The sequence below is a fragment of the Phyllobates terribilis genome, unplaced genomic scaffold (assembly GCF_046119375.1).
Source record: "Phyllobates terribilis strain yellow unplaced genomic scaffold, ASM4611937v1 Scaffold_5__5_contigs__length_657084704, whole genome shotgun sequence".
Taxonomy (NCBI): Eukaryota; Metazoa; Chordata; class Amphibia; order Anura; family Dendrobatidae; genus Phyllobates; species Phyllobates terribilis.
The window spans coordinates 386,544,499-386,560,844 of NW_027362765.1; the positions used below are offsets into that span (position 1 = coordinate 386,544,499).

Here is a 16,346-nt window from a genome sequence, read left to right on the forward strand (position 1 = left end):
ATTCTGTTCATCTTCTAGGCACAGAGTGAGGTGACCCCCATTATGTGTAGCATTGTCGTACATGCATTTGTAGCACTTAGATGTACAGCAAACATGGGTAATAATTAATTATTTAGTACGGTGCTGGGGATGTGGATGAACTGTGGCACTGACTTCATGTTTATTTATGTGAATAATGGGGAATAAGCAGAGAAAGCATCATTCACTTTCATAATAATACGTATTTGGGAGTGGTCACTGGGGGTGAGCACTGTCCTCCTGACTCATGAAAAGATAATCACTCCAGGCTAGCGTTACTCTACCGGAGTTTTAGCACAGAACTTCAGCTGACACCTGTCTCTTCTAAAGTTTCAGCATTTCTTCGGTTCACGTTCAGACAAAGGTTGTTCCGGTGTGAAAAGTAAAAAAAAAAAATAAATAAAACAGAATTGCCATAAATAATCTATAATAACAGCAAATGTAAGGTCTTAATGTATCAAGGTTGGGTGATTGCTAATATGGCCAATTACACATCTTCCGCTGGGGCTGAACCTCACATCTACCAAATTATGGACCAATATGGTGGCCGGGACTAGAATCATTGACTAATTAAGTTGATCTGTCATTCAAAAGCCTTGAAAATCTAGACCAAATGGGGTCAATCTTTTGTGATTCAGCTTTCCTACAAACAGATATAACTAAGAACTTGAGGGACAATGGAGACCACTTACTGCACACAATGAATCCCACACCCAACTCATCACTCAGTTCTTCTCTTACCTTCTTCCGAAAAGTCAATGATCCCCAAAAAATGCAATAATTTTAAGGAACTGAAGATTAAGAAGACAATGCCCAGTGTCTGTAGTCCTTCTGACTGCCACTCCTCTTCAAGAAACATCCTGGGTAGCACCATGACACAGAGGGTGGAGGGTGGACACAGATACCCTCACCGTCCAATGTCGACAAGTAAGCAATTATCTGTCCCCCACCTTAACCTTACTAACACTCACAATGAAGGGATCAGCTCCCTTTGGGTTCTTTGAGGCTTCTGACGCCATAGACTCGGATTCCAGCCTAGGTGGTCATAAAGGTGAAAATCAACAGTTTAGATTACCAAGGACCTCCTGAGATGTGTCCAGATCATTACAGAAGAACTTTCCATGCTCTCCAAGGTCTTTGAGTTCCCCTTTGTTCTTTCAAAGTTAACTCCAAGTCAAATACAGCCCTATGAATAGAGTACATCCAACTTTCCTCCCAAGGTTCTTCTTTTTCTCTGAAATAAGTCTTAACTGATGGGATCACCAGGTTACAGGTCAACCCATTGAGAGCTATTCACAGTTGCCGGCTTCCTTAGCTATTCCTTCTCTTCCATGCGGAGACTTAAAGTAGGAGAGGAGAAGGTAATTCCTGGCACATCACTATATGTAGGTTGCAAGTCAGTCAGCCTGTGGAGAGCGCCCAGCCTCTCCTCCCTCCTCTTAGTGCCGGCTTTCTGCTGTAACTGATATGCAAACCTAGTAGTCCCTTTAATTCCAGCCTTCTTCTTCTTCTTCTTCTTCCTCACAGCTCCCTCACACAGTTTATTTATCTCTTTTCACACCATGCACAAGCTAACTGTGCATGCAATTGTTCAACATCACACCTGCTCTCTAGCAAGGAGTGTAAAGAGATGCAATGCTAATTGCCCTTCTAAATAAAGACCAAGTTGTTGTCTGCAGAGCCAATAGGAAGGATTACAAAGCTAAGCACTTGTTGTCCAAGTTGTACAAGTGTAGCATCAGCACTTTTCTTATTAGAAACAGCGCCACTCTTTTCTCAGGCTGTTTCTGGTACTGCAACTCATCCCTATTTACTTGTAGGCATCACCCGTGGACAGGAATGATGCCATTTCTGGAAAAAGAAAGCAAAGCCTCTTTTTTAATGGACAGCCCCTTTAAGGAACTATGACTTTTTTCTTACATAAGGCACAAAGTACATAACGTTTATGAGACAAATCCTTTAATACTTATCACCTATTCACAGGATAAATGTTTGATTGCTAGGGGTCTCTTACGACCCACGCAGATTCGAAAAGTACTCTGTGTCAGTGGAGGGGTAGAGAGCACATGCTCACCACCAAACCGTACTCACAAGGGACCACCATTCTCAGTGAGGTCTCAACCGTTGGACTCCCAGAAATCTATACATTTATTAACACCTATAAATAGATTATTTATATTGTTTGAAAGCCTTTGACAAGTTATGGTGACATGTAAAAAGTTTGGATGGGTGCAGTCTCGGTACCAAGACCACCACTGATTACTGAAGTGAGGGCCGAGTGCTCCTCCCATGAGATAGCGCGGGTCTCCTGAAGATGAGCTGCACCCTGAGAGCATCTATCAGCCGAGTGCTGCCGTTCCTTCAATTCAGCACCAGGACCCCCACCCATCCGAAATTCTGACATGTCAAAGGTTTTTGAAAGTGAAGTTATTCTTTCACAACCTGTCACTTATTTTAATTCCATTGATTCTTTAATCCCTCTTCACCAATCGTCAGAGCTGAAAGTGGTCACATGACACACTGATCTGAAGCCCTGCCTCCGGGACCCTTTCTATGTCTAGGGAGTCAGGGATAAGTTCTCTTTATATTTGTTCTCTGATTGGAAATTAGAAGATTAAATTAGTAAAAGAAAATTCTGCCCAATTGGGTAAGTTTTCTGTAGAATTGCTAAATTTAGATAAAACCTGATGAAGCTTTCTCCCCTTTAAGTCTTGGAGCTCATCCCACTTTTGGCGTTGAGGGGTTGTCTAAATTTAGAAAATGACTTAAAGAGGTTATACACTACTTTTTCATGGATAACCTAACCTTATGATAGGTCATCAATGTCCGATTGGTCGGGGTTCGACACCAGGCATCCCCACCAATCAGATGGCAGCCACTGGCTGGAACTGCTCGATTGTGGAGCTGCTCCGTCTTCTGGTAATGGTCGCGGCAGGGTACTACACATCTGCCTCCTATTGATTTGAATAAGAGGCGGATGTGTAGGACCTTGCTATGACCGATCAGACATTGTAGTACCCTGCCATGGCCGATCAGACATTGATGACCTATAGGTCATTGATGACCCATAAGTCATCAATGAAAAAGTAGTGGACAACCTCTTTAAGTGTATCCCGGATATAGGCGACCACATATTAATGTATAGCAGTATACATAGAAGAGCGGAGTTCCCATAGAGAAGGTCAGTATGGTGCCGCACACAAATACAACCCTAAATGAGCAGAAGAAATACAACCAATGGACATAACTGCTGGACAAGTCGTAGATCCCAGCCTTAATCTTAAACACTAAACTCTTTAACTTTCTTAAATATTTGTTCTTTAGTTTTTCGTTTTCAAGAACTCTGCTTGCTATCAGAAACATTGTATAGAAATATTATATCTCGCAGCTGAGGGTTTGCTACAATTGCATCTAGTCTAAACAACCCTCTATAAGCTGAAAAACCTAAAAGATTAACATTGAAGGCCTATATTTCGGATAGGTCACTAGTGTTTGAGCGGTAGGGGTGTGACACCCGGCCTTCCCCAATCAGCTGTCCCCAATGCCGGTGGCGGCCAGAACTGCTCAGTTGCGGAGCAGCATAGCACAGCTCCATCGACTGTATAGTGGCCGCGGCCGGGTACTGCACATTCGCCTCCTATTCAAATCAATGTGCAGTACTCGTTCGCAACCACTATTCCGTTGACAGCGCTGTGCTGTGCAGCTCCATAACTGAGCAGTTCTGGCCGCCAACACCTGGCGGGAGTGCTGGGTGTCGTAACCCCACAGATCAGACATTGATGTCCTGTCCTAAAGATAGGCCACAAATGTTAAACCCCTTTAAACTTATAGGAAACTTCTTGGTTCTCTTGTCACCACCTTCATTTGTGTCTGCATTCTCTCCTCCACTAATGGCCCCGGGTATCTTCAGATTTTACTAACATCCTTGACATAGACAATTTCACAGACTGGATAAAATTGCAGCAAACCCTCAGCTGTGACATATACCAGGTCTGTGTTGTGCACTGTCTGGACTTTGTGGCTCAGTACTGTCATGGGAGCAGAGTAGGAGTCCTAGATGTGACCTGATGGTCTACATTGCACCCAATGGACCAGTTATTAGACCCTCCCTGGTCAGTCCCACCAGGGTCGCCAACTTGACTTTTTTTTTTTTTTGGAAAGCTGATCAAAAAATCACGGACAGACAGTATTTTTTTATGGACACATTGGAAATCTATATGAAAGCATTATGATTATAAGGGATCCATGTCTACAGCCCATAATTCCAACATGTAGACATCAGCTGTATTCATTGTAAACTGCAAAATGCTGAAAAATTACAGTCAAAAAATTATCCGTCTAAGTTTCTTCAGCTTAAAAAAAAAAAATCTATTTTTTTTTTTTTCGGACTGTCCTGGAATTTCTGGCAACCCTGGTCCCACCAGCAGTCCACGAGACCACCATAGATAGAACATAAGCAGGTCTCGTCTGCTGCATACAGATTTCCCTCTCAACGACAGACATCTAATAAAGGTAATGACAGATCCAAGCAAAACTCATCAGGATCAAATGGCCTCTTAATAAGACATCTCCTTCAGCCTCCAACAGGACGGGGCTCGAATTTGTTTCCATTTTCTTCCCATTACGGGGATAATAAAGGCACGTGATGAACGGGAATGATAATATAACAAGGTAAACCAACCTAGGAGCAAACGTTTCTGCCGTTGAAGGGTTAAGTTAATGAGTTCATTGAGAGGCCATTACTGCGTAAAAGGGCTCTAAGTGGAGAAACAAGGTCTAAAGTGAAATGCGGCTGCAAACAGATCTGTGGCCGCAGAGATTTGCAGGACTCGGAGCTGCGGTCCCACATACAATCTGTCAGAAGCCCGGGAGGTATTTGCATTATGCTTTCAAGGCAAAAGCGATAGGTAGAAATCAGCTGGGTATTCATTTACATTTATTTCGTGGATGTGTCTGCACTTCTATAAAAAAAAAAATATTTTCTGCTTGGTCTTAGGGGAACAATGCTAAAAAAAAATTACTATTCCCCTTACCCCAAAAAATAGGTCAGTAAATACTAGTATTTAGAGGGTTAAATGACTATTCTGCTTCTGCACAAATCAAATACTGCTTGTGATTTCTAAAAGAAAATACCCCCTCCTATTGTAACATCTCAAAAATATTAAAGGTCACTTTCTCCCATATTATCAACATACTCTTCTTGCACTGCTTGTCATCACTCTCGTGGTATGATTTTCTACAGGATGGTATTTAAAGGCTTCTCCATGCCACTATTCTTATAGCATGAAACCCTGCCTCCATAATCTCACAAAGGGTCAAGTCAATTTCTGTAATTAGATCAACATACTCTTCTTACATAGTTTATAAGGCCGAAAAAAGAGAAGCGTCCATCCAGTTCAGCCTATTTCTTGTGCACTGCAGCTATTCCGCAGCGTTGATCCAGGGGAAGGCAAAAAAAAAACATGCGGTATAGGCCAATTTACATCATTGAGGAAAAATTCACTTCCCGACACCAATCTGGCAGTCAGATTAAATCCCCGGATTAATTAACTATCACTAAGCATAAGATGTAATTTTATTGTTCTCAAGAAAGGCGTCCAGGCCTCTCTTGAACTCTTTAAGTGAGTTGGACATCACCACTTCCTCTCCCAGAGAGTTCCAGAGTCTCACGGCTCTGACCGTAAAGAATCCCCTTCTATGCTGGTGCAGGAACCTCCTTTCCTCCAGACGCATAGTGTGCCCCCTCGTCTTTGTCACCATCCTTGGTATAAACAGGTCATGGGAGAGATCTCTGTACTGCCCCTGATGTATTTATACATGTTTATGAGGTCTCCCCTAAGCCTTCTCTTTTCCAACGTAAATAGGCCTAATTTTGACAACCTCTCTGGGTATTCTAGTCCCTCCATTCCCTTTATTACCTTAGTCGCCCTCCTTTGTACCCTCTCTAGCTCCAATATGTCTTTCCTGAGCACCGGAGCCCAGAACTGTGCACAATATTCTAAGTGCGGCCTTACCAGCGCTTTATACAGAGGAAGAACAATGTTCTCATCATATGCCCCTATTCCTCTTCTGATGCATGCCATGACTCTATTTGCCTTCGCAGCTGTTGCCTGACACTGGGCACTCCAATTTAATTTGCTATTAACCAAGACGCCCAGGTCCTTCTCCATGTCCTTGTCCATGTCCTTGTCCATGTCCTTCTCCATGCTCTTCGATTTTACACAGTCTGATTTGGTGCAAAGTTCTCAGTTTTATGTTGTTATCGCTGGCATGTGTAGTTCGATTTTTAATATCTTAAGCACATGAACTGGTCACTTTCCACCACAAGATTAACATGCTCTTCTTGTGCCGCTATCATCACTCCCATAGTATGATTTGCTGCAGTGTGGTTTATAAAGGCCTCATCACAATGTTACCTGACATATGAAGCTCAGAGCTCCCTAATCTCGCAAATATTCAGGTCACTTTCTGTAATTGTATCAACATAATCCTCTTCTGCTGCTGTAATTAGTTCCATTATATAATTTGGGGAAGAATTTATTTTATAAGACGTTTTGACACTAATCCTGTTCCATGCAGTTCTGCTCACACAGCATAAAGCTATCAGTGGACAGGTCATTTTCTCCTACAAAATCAACATACTCTCATTGTTCAACCCTGTACTCAGAACCATCATACCATAGGTGGACAGGGCACTGCCCCTCAGAAAAGTCAGAACACTCATCTCTTGAGGTACCATGTGTTGTCCAATAATGTTCATTCTGTAAGCTATGATGTGGGAATCAATGGCAATAAATTGGTTAACCCGCATCATAACATACCATGCCATAACATATCATCACGTCAGCGGACAGGTCACTGTCTCCCTCAAGATCAACATGTTAATCTCCCGAAGTACTGAAACTCTTCTGGCATTCGTTACCAATTATACTATTTTATATGAGGCTTGTCTCTATTCCTCTTCTAAAATGCTTTTGCTACCTCGTATTCTCATTAATATAGTCACGGTGGACAGGGCACTGCCCCCCTCAAAATCAGAATGTATATCCTTGACTGTTCCTTAGTCTCATGATCCCATTAGTTATGAGATTATCTATTCTCACCCATAAATCCAACAAGCATGCAGCACTGTCCTCATTAACATAATGAAATGGTTCGGCAGGTCACTTTCTCTGCCAAAATCAGCATACTCCTCTGCTGCTGTTGTGATTGTTCCTGTGACAATAAGGTTCTGTCTCTGCTACTTTGTTCCTACTTGTTTGTATTAAGTGTCTTTTATCTCACCCACATTCCATGAGTCCTGTCCACATTATATAGCTGCACAGCCACTGTACACTGCTGTACAGGCTACAGGCACATGGATAACCTGTGTGTATAAGACCTAAGACACATGGGGACTTATTTATCAACACTTTTACATTAGTTTTTTGGTGTCAAAAAGTTACAAAGTTTGTTGCCCTTCATTTTTGCACAAATATTCACAACTTTTAATAATTTCATGTCATTCTTACCACTTTTAAAATGTAGCTGAGAAAGTGACGCGTGGTTAGCTGGGCAAATAGGTCTAAACTAGGTGCATGAACTTTTTATAAAGTTACATAAAAGTTGTAACTCTCACTCCATTTGGGGGAGAAGTAAAGTGAAAAAAACAGCTTCAGATAAAATGTAATTTCAACACATGCACCAAATTTATCAGACAATGTCCGGCACATTAATACATTTGCAGCCAGAAAATTGACTTTAAAAATTCCTTTCATGATAAATTCCTGATTAATGGGGTTGTCTGGGACTTTTATATTAATGGCCTTTCCTTAGAATAGGCTATCAATATCTGATCTGTGGGGGTTCAACACCCAGTAGGGTGTGACAGGTGCTGTCATTCGCCTCTCCCCCTAAAGGAAACATCTGCGGTAACTGTGTGTGAATATGTGTTAGAACATTTATTGAATTGTATGTGTAATGTAAAATGTGAAACTCCATAGAATCTTATAAGCACTAATGTGATGCAATGTGATTAATGTATAATATTCTTTATGTGTAACATATAGGGTTAAGTATGGGACATAGGGATTCATTTAGGAAGGGAAGATATAGTTGGGGGCACCTTAGATGTAAAAGGCTTAGTGACTGCAGTAGGGTAGTAACGGGGAAGTTTGCCCAATAACCAAAGGAGAGTTGGTTGTTGGGGGGGGGGGGATGTAGTTGTTGGTTGTAGCGATAAAGTATGTGCAGGAGGGATAACTGAGAGGAGTGGAGAAGTTCAGGGTCAGTGGGCTTAAGGTCGACAGTGATATAGCAATAAGCAGCGAAAGAGAGAAACAGCACTATCGTAAAACAAGAGGTAAACTGCAAGTAAACTTCCCTAAACGTCCAGGTTCTACAGCCCGGAGAAGGCACGGAGGAGCCAGCCTTAGTTACTTACAAAGGGAAAGAGATAGAGACATCCCTATGGGAAGCAGAACCGGGTTCTGGAAAGCTGCGGTGTGAAAGGGTTATTGAAGAAAGCTGAAACTGTGTCTGCTGTACCCCAATGTGCTATAACTGAGACCTAAACTGAACTGAAAGTTTACAGTAAAAAGATTTTGTTAAAAACTAAACAAGAGACTGTACTTGATTATTTGCCTGCTGCTGAGGTCGGAGTCCCGGAGTAGATGGGACCCTCAAGGAAAACTGTGAGTGTTACCCAATGCACACAAGTCACACAAAAAACAGGACTTTATTTTTTATTTGTGGGGAGCCAGGTTGTGGGAGAAGAACAGCAACCCCTCGGCATGACTACCACGCTGCGCTCCTCACAGCTGTACTCAGTGCGGCTGGATGTGCTTAGTGGTGGAGCTGCACAGCAGAGAACGGTATAATGGCCACGAATCAATAGGGGGCAGATGTCACTATACTGTGAGGTCACTACATAGTTGATGGCGCTGTGCAGCCCATCCGGTCGCTGCCAGCACCGGGTACAGCTGATCGGCGCACCCCCATCAATCAGACAGGCCATCAATGTAAAAGGCCTGGACAACCCCTTTAAATCTCATATCTGCAGCAATCAATCCATGCATGTTGGGCAGCAAAGTAAAGATCCCTGTCCATGGTGCTGAGCTTCTCTACTAGGATCCGAAAGGATGGGTTTTCAAATTATCAAGACATTGGAAAAGTTGTTTAATTATTTTTTTTTTCATTTTAGAAGCATTGTAGCATATGGAGTAGACAATGTGTATATATATATCCTACTGTGTGACATCATCTTATACAAACCTAAGTGACATCATACATGATCCAAGGACCCTGAAACCTCCATGTGATGGAACCTCAATGAGGAATTCAATAGACTGAGTGTTCCTTAGACACAAACATCAACCACTGTGACTCCTCGTCAATGTTGGGAGTATCACATTGTGGCACCCTGCTGTTCACAGGTACCACAGGACCTAGGGTGCATGGATGGACTTCTCCACAAGAGGCCCTCACTACATACAAACACCTCCACCCTTCCACCTCATACCAGCAGAGGGAGCCCGTTAGGAATATATATATGGAGGGTGGAGCCAGGCAGTTCAGATCAGTCAGACAGAGTCAGAGAGTCTGAGAGCGTGCTGATGCTGAGAGCAGCGAAGACGCATCACGTCTGCTGTTAAGTTCTGAGGGCCCTGAGTGTGGCCAAAGGCAAGAGGAGAAAGGAGAGAGGAGTTAAGGGGGCAGAGGAGCATCATAGGCTCACCCCAGAATACTAACCGGACACCAGGTCCGCGCCTACAGGGTCCTTTATACCCAGTAGGGATCACCGGCATTCCAGGAGGACTACAAGTCCCTGGCTGACCTGAAGCTAGACCCATTACAGGACCAGGAACCACGAAGGCCCCGGAGACCAGTGATAGTGGTTGCCAGCAGAAGGTCCTACTACCGAGCGACAGGTGAAGGAACAGCATGACACATAAGCTAGGCCTAGTTGCAGGCTGGCCAGGAGCATACAGAGAGGCTGACATGGACCAGGAGGCCTTATACCCGCTCACTGGGGAGAAGTCCCGAAGTGCACCCATCCTACTGAGTACCCTGGACCGTACCTGACATCCACACCAGTAAAGGTAATGAAGCGAATCCCCTGTCTCTGTCAATTACTCCTGCTGCGCCAGCCCGCCAGCACTACAAGTCCCAGCATCACCACGCACCAAACTCCACACTGCCCCGGGGACCTGCTCCACCTGTGGGGAGCAGAAACATCTCAGCTACCATCCCATCACCCCCCAGAGGTCTGCAGCAGCGCTGGTAAACCTTACCAGGTACCACAGATGGCATCACAAACTATTTACTTTATTTTTATTTTCTATCCAAGTTACAATCCCCTTTTTGGTTGACCGCCCTGGGCCACGGAGCGGGCCAGCCACTGTGACATACCCCCCCAGCATCCATAGGCCCGGCTGCCGAGTACCCCATTGCCCCGGGGGCGAGTCAACTTCTGGCGTTCACGAACAGGATTTCGTGCCCGTTGCCACCGGGTACTGTGCGCCTTAGAGAACTGTGTCGCATACCGTGGTGAAGTTTTCCCGCCAATTGCCGCTGTGTCCCGCCATTGTCTGCCATTTTCGAGTAGCCACGCGGGAAGAAGAGGGGCGTAACCGCGGGAATCGGAAAGGTGTGACTGCTGGAAGCGCACGAAGTTCAAGCCCCGCCTCGCGCTCAGCCGCAGCAACAGGAAGCGTCAGGTCCTGGAAGGAGACCGTCGTCTGCGGAGCTGCGGCCTACCCGATTAAAGAAACAGAAGGGAGGCTACGGTTCACTAGGGGGGCACCACAATGGCCGACGACCAGCAAGCCGCCGGAGCACCGGTTAACGCTCCTGATGCTCAACTTGTGCCCGGCGCTGCACAGGCCGGAACGGCCGCCCCACCAGCAGGGGTCGTGACTCCACTGATACCCATGGCCCTGCCGTATATCCCTGGAGCGAAATGGCTTCCCCAGTATGATGGCAAACCAGACACCCTGTCTGGGTTCAAGAGAAAAATATGCGGTGTACTGGACATGTATTCTATGACTGGTAAAAAGAGAGCCGCTGTTGTGCTGGGACAATTGACTGGTGCAGCAGAGCGGGAAGTTGAAACCTGGCCAGCCGCAGACCAGGAATCAGTATCCATTATCTTTAAGAGACTGCAAACTGTCTTTGAAAACCGCACTGAGACAGATCTCCCAATGAGGTTCTACCACTGTACCCAGAAACCTGAGGACAGTATCCGGGACTATGCCTGGCGCTTACAGGAAGCCTTGCAGGCCCTGAAACAGGTTAGTCCAGCCAGCATACATGGTGAGGACAAAATGCTGACAGAACAGTTCATGCGGGGGTTGAAGTCCCAGGAGGAGAGCAGAACTGTACGGTGGTGGGCTTTAGATCATCCAGACGCCACCTTTGACACCCTGAAGGACATGGCTATTAAAGGCCTTCAGCCCCTGGAAACATCAGGGACTGCTATCCAGCGTTACCAGGGTGGGGCCACCCCAGTGGCCGCAGCACTCACTGCTCCTTCATTGACGGCTGAAACAAAGATGCAAACAGTGCCCCCTCGCGAGCTGGACAACCTGCGCTCTGAAGTGCGTCAGCTGAGTAAAACCCTGGCCACTGTCCTGAGCACCCTGCAGCTACACGCGGAGTCCGAGCCGGAAGGAAGGATCCTACTCCCCGACAGTCTTGAGGATGTCCCCTGGATGAGGAGAAGAAGGAGGACGACACCACCCCGTGGGAAGACCAATGACCAACGTCGCCCTCCAGGAGACTTCATCTGCTTCCGCTGCCACAAGGCAGGCCACATCGCGCGGAACTGTCCTTTAAATGGGCAAACCCTGGGGCCGAGGGCCGACACCCAGGAGTAGATCAACCAGGCCCATCAAGCTGGTACCACCGGTTCGTAGGAGGAAGGTCTTTCCTGTCCATCGTGCTGGACGGTACAGCAACACCTGCATTACTGGACACCGGCTCACAGGTAACCATCATACCTGATGTCCTCTACAAAAGGTACTGGTCCGTAGATGAACTCCACCCGCCAGCCCCGAACCTCTCCGTGTATGCCTCTAATGGCCTTCCTCTTAACCTAGTAGGGGTTAAGGACGTGACAGTGAAGGTGGGGAGAGTGGAACTAAAAGACCAAGGACTCATTGTCATAGAATCTAATCCTGGTGATACAGACTTGTATATGATACTTGGTACAAATATTGTTGGTAACTGTTTGGGAAAAGTGTTGTTTTTACTCCAACAGATTGCTGACACTGCCAAACCAGGGCAGAGGAAGGTGCTCCAGAGAGAGATTCGAGCCCTCCTGTACCAGCAACAGGTAAAGCTAACAGGTGGTGAGATTGGTAATGTACGGGTGACAGACCTGATACCCATTGTGATTCCCCCAATGAGTGAGATGCTGATTTGGTGTAGGGCAGCCATAGGTCTCAAGGGACAGAACTACCAGGCGGTAGTGGAGCCCATTAGCTCAGAGCACAGACCTACACTCCTAACTGCTAGAGGGGTAGTTGACGTACGCAATGGGAGGGTACCTGTACGTCTCCTAAATTGTGGGGAGGAGGAAGTTAAATTGCCAAGATACGCCACTGTTGCCAGATTGTATACTGTGAATGATGATGCCATACACACAGTGGAATCCTTGACCCCACCAGATACAGTGGAGGACAATGACTCCGAAGCTCAACTGGACGATTGGTGTCAACAGCTCCTGTCCATCAGAAAAACGGTGTTTACAGAGTGGTTCAGGAATATGAACAAGTGTTTAGTAAGCATCCACTTGACTTTGGAAAGGTTAAAGGGGTACAACACCACATACCCACCGGTAACCATCCACCCATTAAGGAGCGTTACCGACCCATATCACCAGCACATTATCAGAAAGCCAAGGAAATGTTACATGACATGAAAAAGGCAGGGGTAGTAAGGGATAGCTGTAGCCCCTGGGCAGCTCCCCTGGTCCTGGTCAGGAAAAAGGACGGTAGCATGAGGATGTGTGTACAGTCATGGCCAAAAGTATTGAGAATGAGACAAATAGTAATTTTTCCAAAGTTTACTGCTTCATTTTTTGTAATGTCAATTTGCATATACTCCTGAATGTCAAAGAGTGATCAGCTTAACAGCAATTACTGTACTTGCAAAGTCTATTTGCCCAGAAAATGAACTTTAACCCCCAAAACACATTTCAACATCATTGCACTCCTGCCTTAAAAGGAGCAGCTAACATCGTTTTAGTGATTGATCCATTAACACAGGTGTGGGTGTTGATGAGGACAGGGCTGGCGATCAATCAGTCATGATTAAGTAAGAATGACATCACTGGACACTTTAAAAGGAGGCTGGTTCTTGGTATCATTGTTTCTCTTCAGTTAACCATGGTTATCTCTAAAGAAACACATGCAGCCATCATTGCACTGCACAAAAATGGCCTAACAGGGAAGAGTATCGCAGCTACAAAGATTGCACCTCAGTCAACAATCTATCGCATCATCAAGAACTTCAAGGAGAGAGCTTCCATTGTTGTCAAAAAGGCTCCAGGGCGCCCAAGAAAGACCAGCAAGCGCCAGGACCGTATCTTAAAACTGTTTCAGCTGCGGGATGGGACTACCAGCAGTGCCGAGCTTGCTCAGGAATGGCAGCAGGCTGGTGTGAGTGCTTCTGCACGCACTGTGAGGCGGAGACTCTTTGAGCAAGGGCTGGTTTCAAGGAGGGCAGCAAAGAAGCCACTTCTCTCCAGAAAAAACATCAGGGACCGACTGATATTCTGCAAAAGGTACAGGGAGTGGACTGCTGAGGACTGGGGCAAAGTCATTTTCTCTGATGAATCCCCTTTTCGATTGTTTGGGACATCTGGAAAACAGCTTATTTGGAGAAGAAGAGGTGAGCGCTACCACCAGTCTTGTCTCATGCCAACTGTAAAGCATCCTGAAACCATTCATGTGTGGGGTTGCTTCTCAGCCAAGGGAATCGGCTCACTCACAGTCTTGCCTAAAAACACAGCCATGAATAAAGAATGGTACCAGAATGTCCTCCAAGAGCAACTTCTCCAAACCGTCCAAGAGCAGTTTGGCGCCCAAAAATGCCTTTTCCAGCATGATGGAGCACCTTGCCATAAAGCAAAGGTGATAACTAAATGGCTCATGGAACAAAACATAGAGATTTTTGGTCCATGGCCTGGAAACTCCCCAGATCTTAATCCCATTGAGAATTTGTGGTCAATCATCAAGAGACGGGTGGACAAACAAAAACCAACAAATTCTGGCAAAATGCAAGCATTGATTATGCAAGAATGGACTGATATCAGTCAGGATTTGGTCCAAAAGTTGATTGAGAGCATGCCAGGGAGAATTACAGAGGTCTTGAAGAAGAAGGGGCAACACTGCAAATATTGACTTGCTGCATTAACTCATTCTAACTGTCAATATAACCTATTGGTACTCATAATATGATTGCAATTATATTTCTGTATGTGATATAAACATCAGACAAACACTAATAAAAACCAGAGGCCAGCAGATCATGTGAAAATATAATTTTGGTGTCATTCTCAAAACTTTTGGCCATGACTGTAGATTATAGACAAATTAATCGAATAACACATAAAGATGTATACCCTTTGCCCCGTATAGAGGAATCCCTGGCTGCACTAAAATCTGCCAATTACTTCTCTACACTGGATCTCACTAGCGGGTACTGGCAAGTCTCTGTTGCTGAGGAAGACCGGGAGAAGACGGCCTTCACCACCCCGATGGGACTGTGTGAGTTCAAAAGTATGCCGTTTGGACTCTGCAATGCACCCGGAACGTTCCAAAGGCTGATGGGAGTGTTGCTTGGGACATCGGAACTTCGAGACAGTGCTGCTGTACCTGGATGACGTTATCGTGTACTCGAGGACGTATGAGGACCATCTGAAGCACCTGGCGGAGGTATTTGAAGCACTGTCCCGGTATGGGATGAAACTAAAGCCTTCTAAATGCCACTTGCTCAAGCAGAAGGTTCAGTACCTGGGGCACGTAGTCAGCTCGGAGGGAGTAGCACCAGACCCGGAGAAGGTCACTGCCATCCAGAAGTGGCCTGAACCAAGAAGCATCAAAGAAGTACGGCAATTCCTGGGACTAGTCGGGTACTACAGGAGGTTCATAAAGGACTATACCAAAAAGGTAGCACCTCTACAAGACCTCCTGGTAGGACAGACCAAAAGAGGAAAGAGTCCCCCATTCCAGTAGGGCAAAGAACAGGCCGAATCCTTTGCAGTAATAAAGGAAATCCTGACTGGTGAAGAAATCCTGGCTTACCCTGACTACGGCCAGCCTTTCCTGCTGTACACCGACGCCAGCAACGAGGGACTGGGAGCTGTGTTGTCCCAGAAGCAAAACGGAAGAGAGAAGGTAATTGCGTATGCCAGCAGGAAGCTTCGCCCGACCGAGAGGAACCCGGAGAACTACAGTTCCTTCAAGCTGGAGTTCCTGGCCTTGGTCTGGGCTATCACTGAAAGGTTCTAGCATTACATAGCCTCAACTAAGTTTACAGCTTTTACTGACAACAATCCCTTGACACACCTGGAGACAGCCAGGTTGGGAGCCATGGAACAGCGTTGGGTGGCCAGACTGTCGAATTATCAGTTCACCATCAAGTATTGGGCAGTTCACAAGAACACCAATGCCGATGCCCTATCAAGGATGCCCCACCAGTCAGACACAGTGGATGAAGTGGATGATCTCGAAGAAATTGAACTACCTGCTTTCCACAGAAATGGAATGGTCCACTAGCAACATGCCTCCAGAAGACGTCAGGGAAGGACGCTGAATCCTCTACCCCACCACAGCTGGAAGGAGACCCAGGACAGTGACCCGGTTGTCAGCCTTATCAAAAGACTGATCACCCAGGAAGGTTCTCTCCTGGAGAAGGATGCTCCTCCACAAGCCAAGCAACTGTGGAATGAGAGAAGAGGCTGTTCATCTATAGAGAGAAGCTGTGCAGAAGATATGTCAACCCCAAGACCCATGAAATGGTGTGGCAGATTGTTGTACCCAGGACAGATATCCGGATGGTGTTGGAAGCCTACCACGATCAAGCAGGTCACTTTGGCTGGAAGAAGCTGGAAACCCTGCTGAAGGACCGGTTCTACTGGGTTGGAATGCGGAGTTCCATAGAAAGGTGGTGCCGGAATTGTGGACCCTGTAGCCTCAGAAGGAAAGACTACGGCAGCCAGAAAGCACCCTTGCAGTCCATCAAAACAACCCAGCCCCTGGAGATTGTCGCTCTGAATCACGTCAAGCTGTCACCCAGCAGGTCAGGCTATTCCTATGCACTGACCATGTTGGATCATTATTCCC

The 16,346-nt window shown here is 45.9% G+C and overlaps 1 protein-coding gene across 7 annotated transcripts in view; it reads right to left on the bottom strand.

Annotated features, from left to right (window-relative positions):
- The window catches only part of KCNIP2 (potassium voltage-gated channel interacting protein 2), a 654,874-nt gene that overhangs the window by 139,919 nt on the left and 498,609 nt on the right, over positions 1–16,346 (bottom strand). The window contains exon 1 of one of the 7 annotated variants that reach the window (XM_073684927.1): positions 760–1,514. The exons of the other annotated variants lie outside the window; for them this stretch is intronic. Coding sequence (XP_073541028.1) covers positions 760–892 — 133 coding nt within the window. The 5' untranslated portion in view covers positions 893–1,514. Of the gene's footprint in view, positions 1–759; positions 1,515–16,346 lie in introns of those variants that run through there. 7 annotated transcript variants of the gene reach the window in all.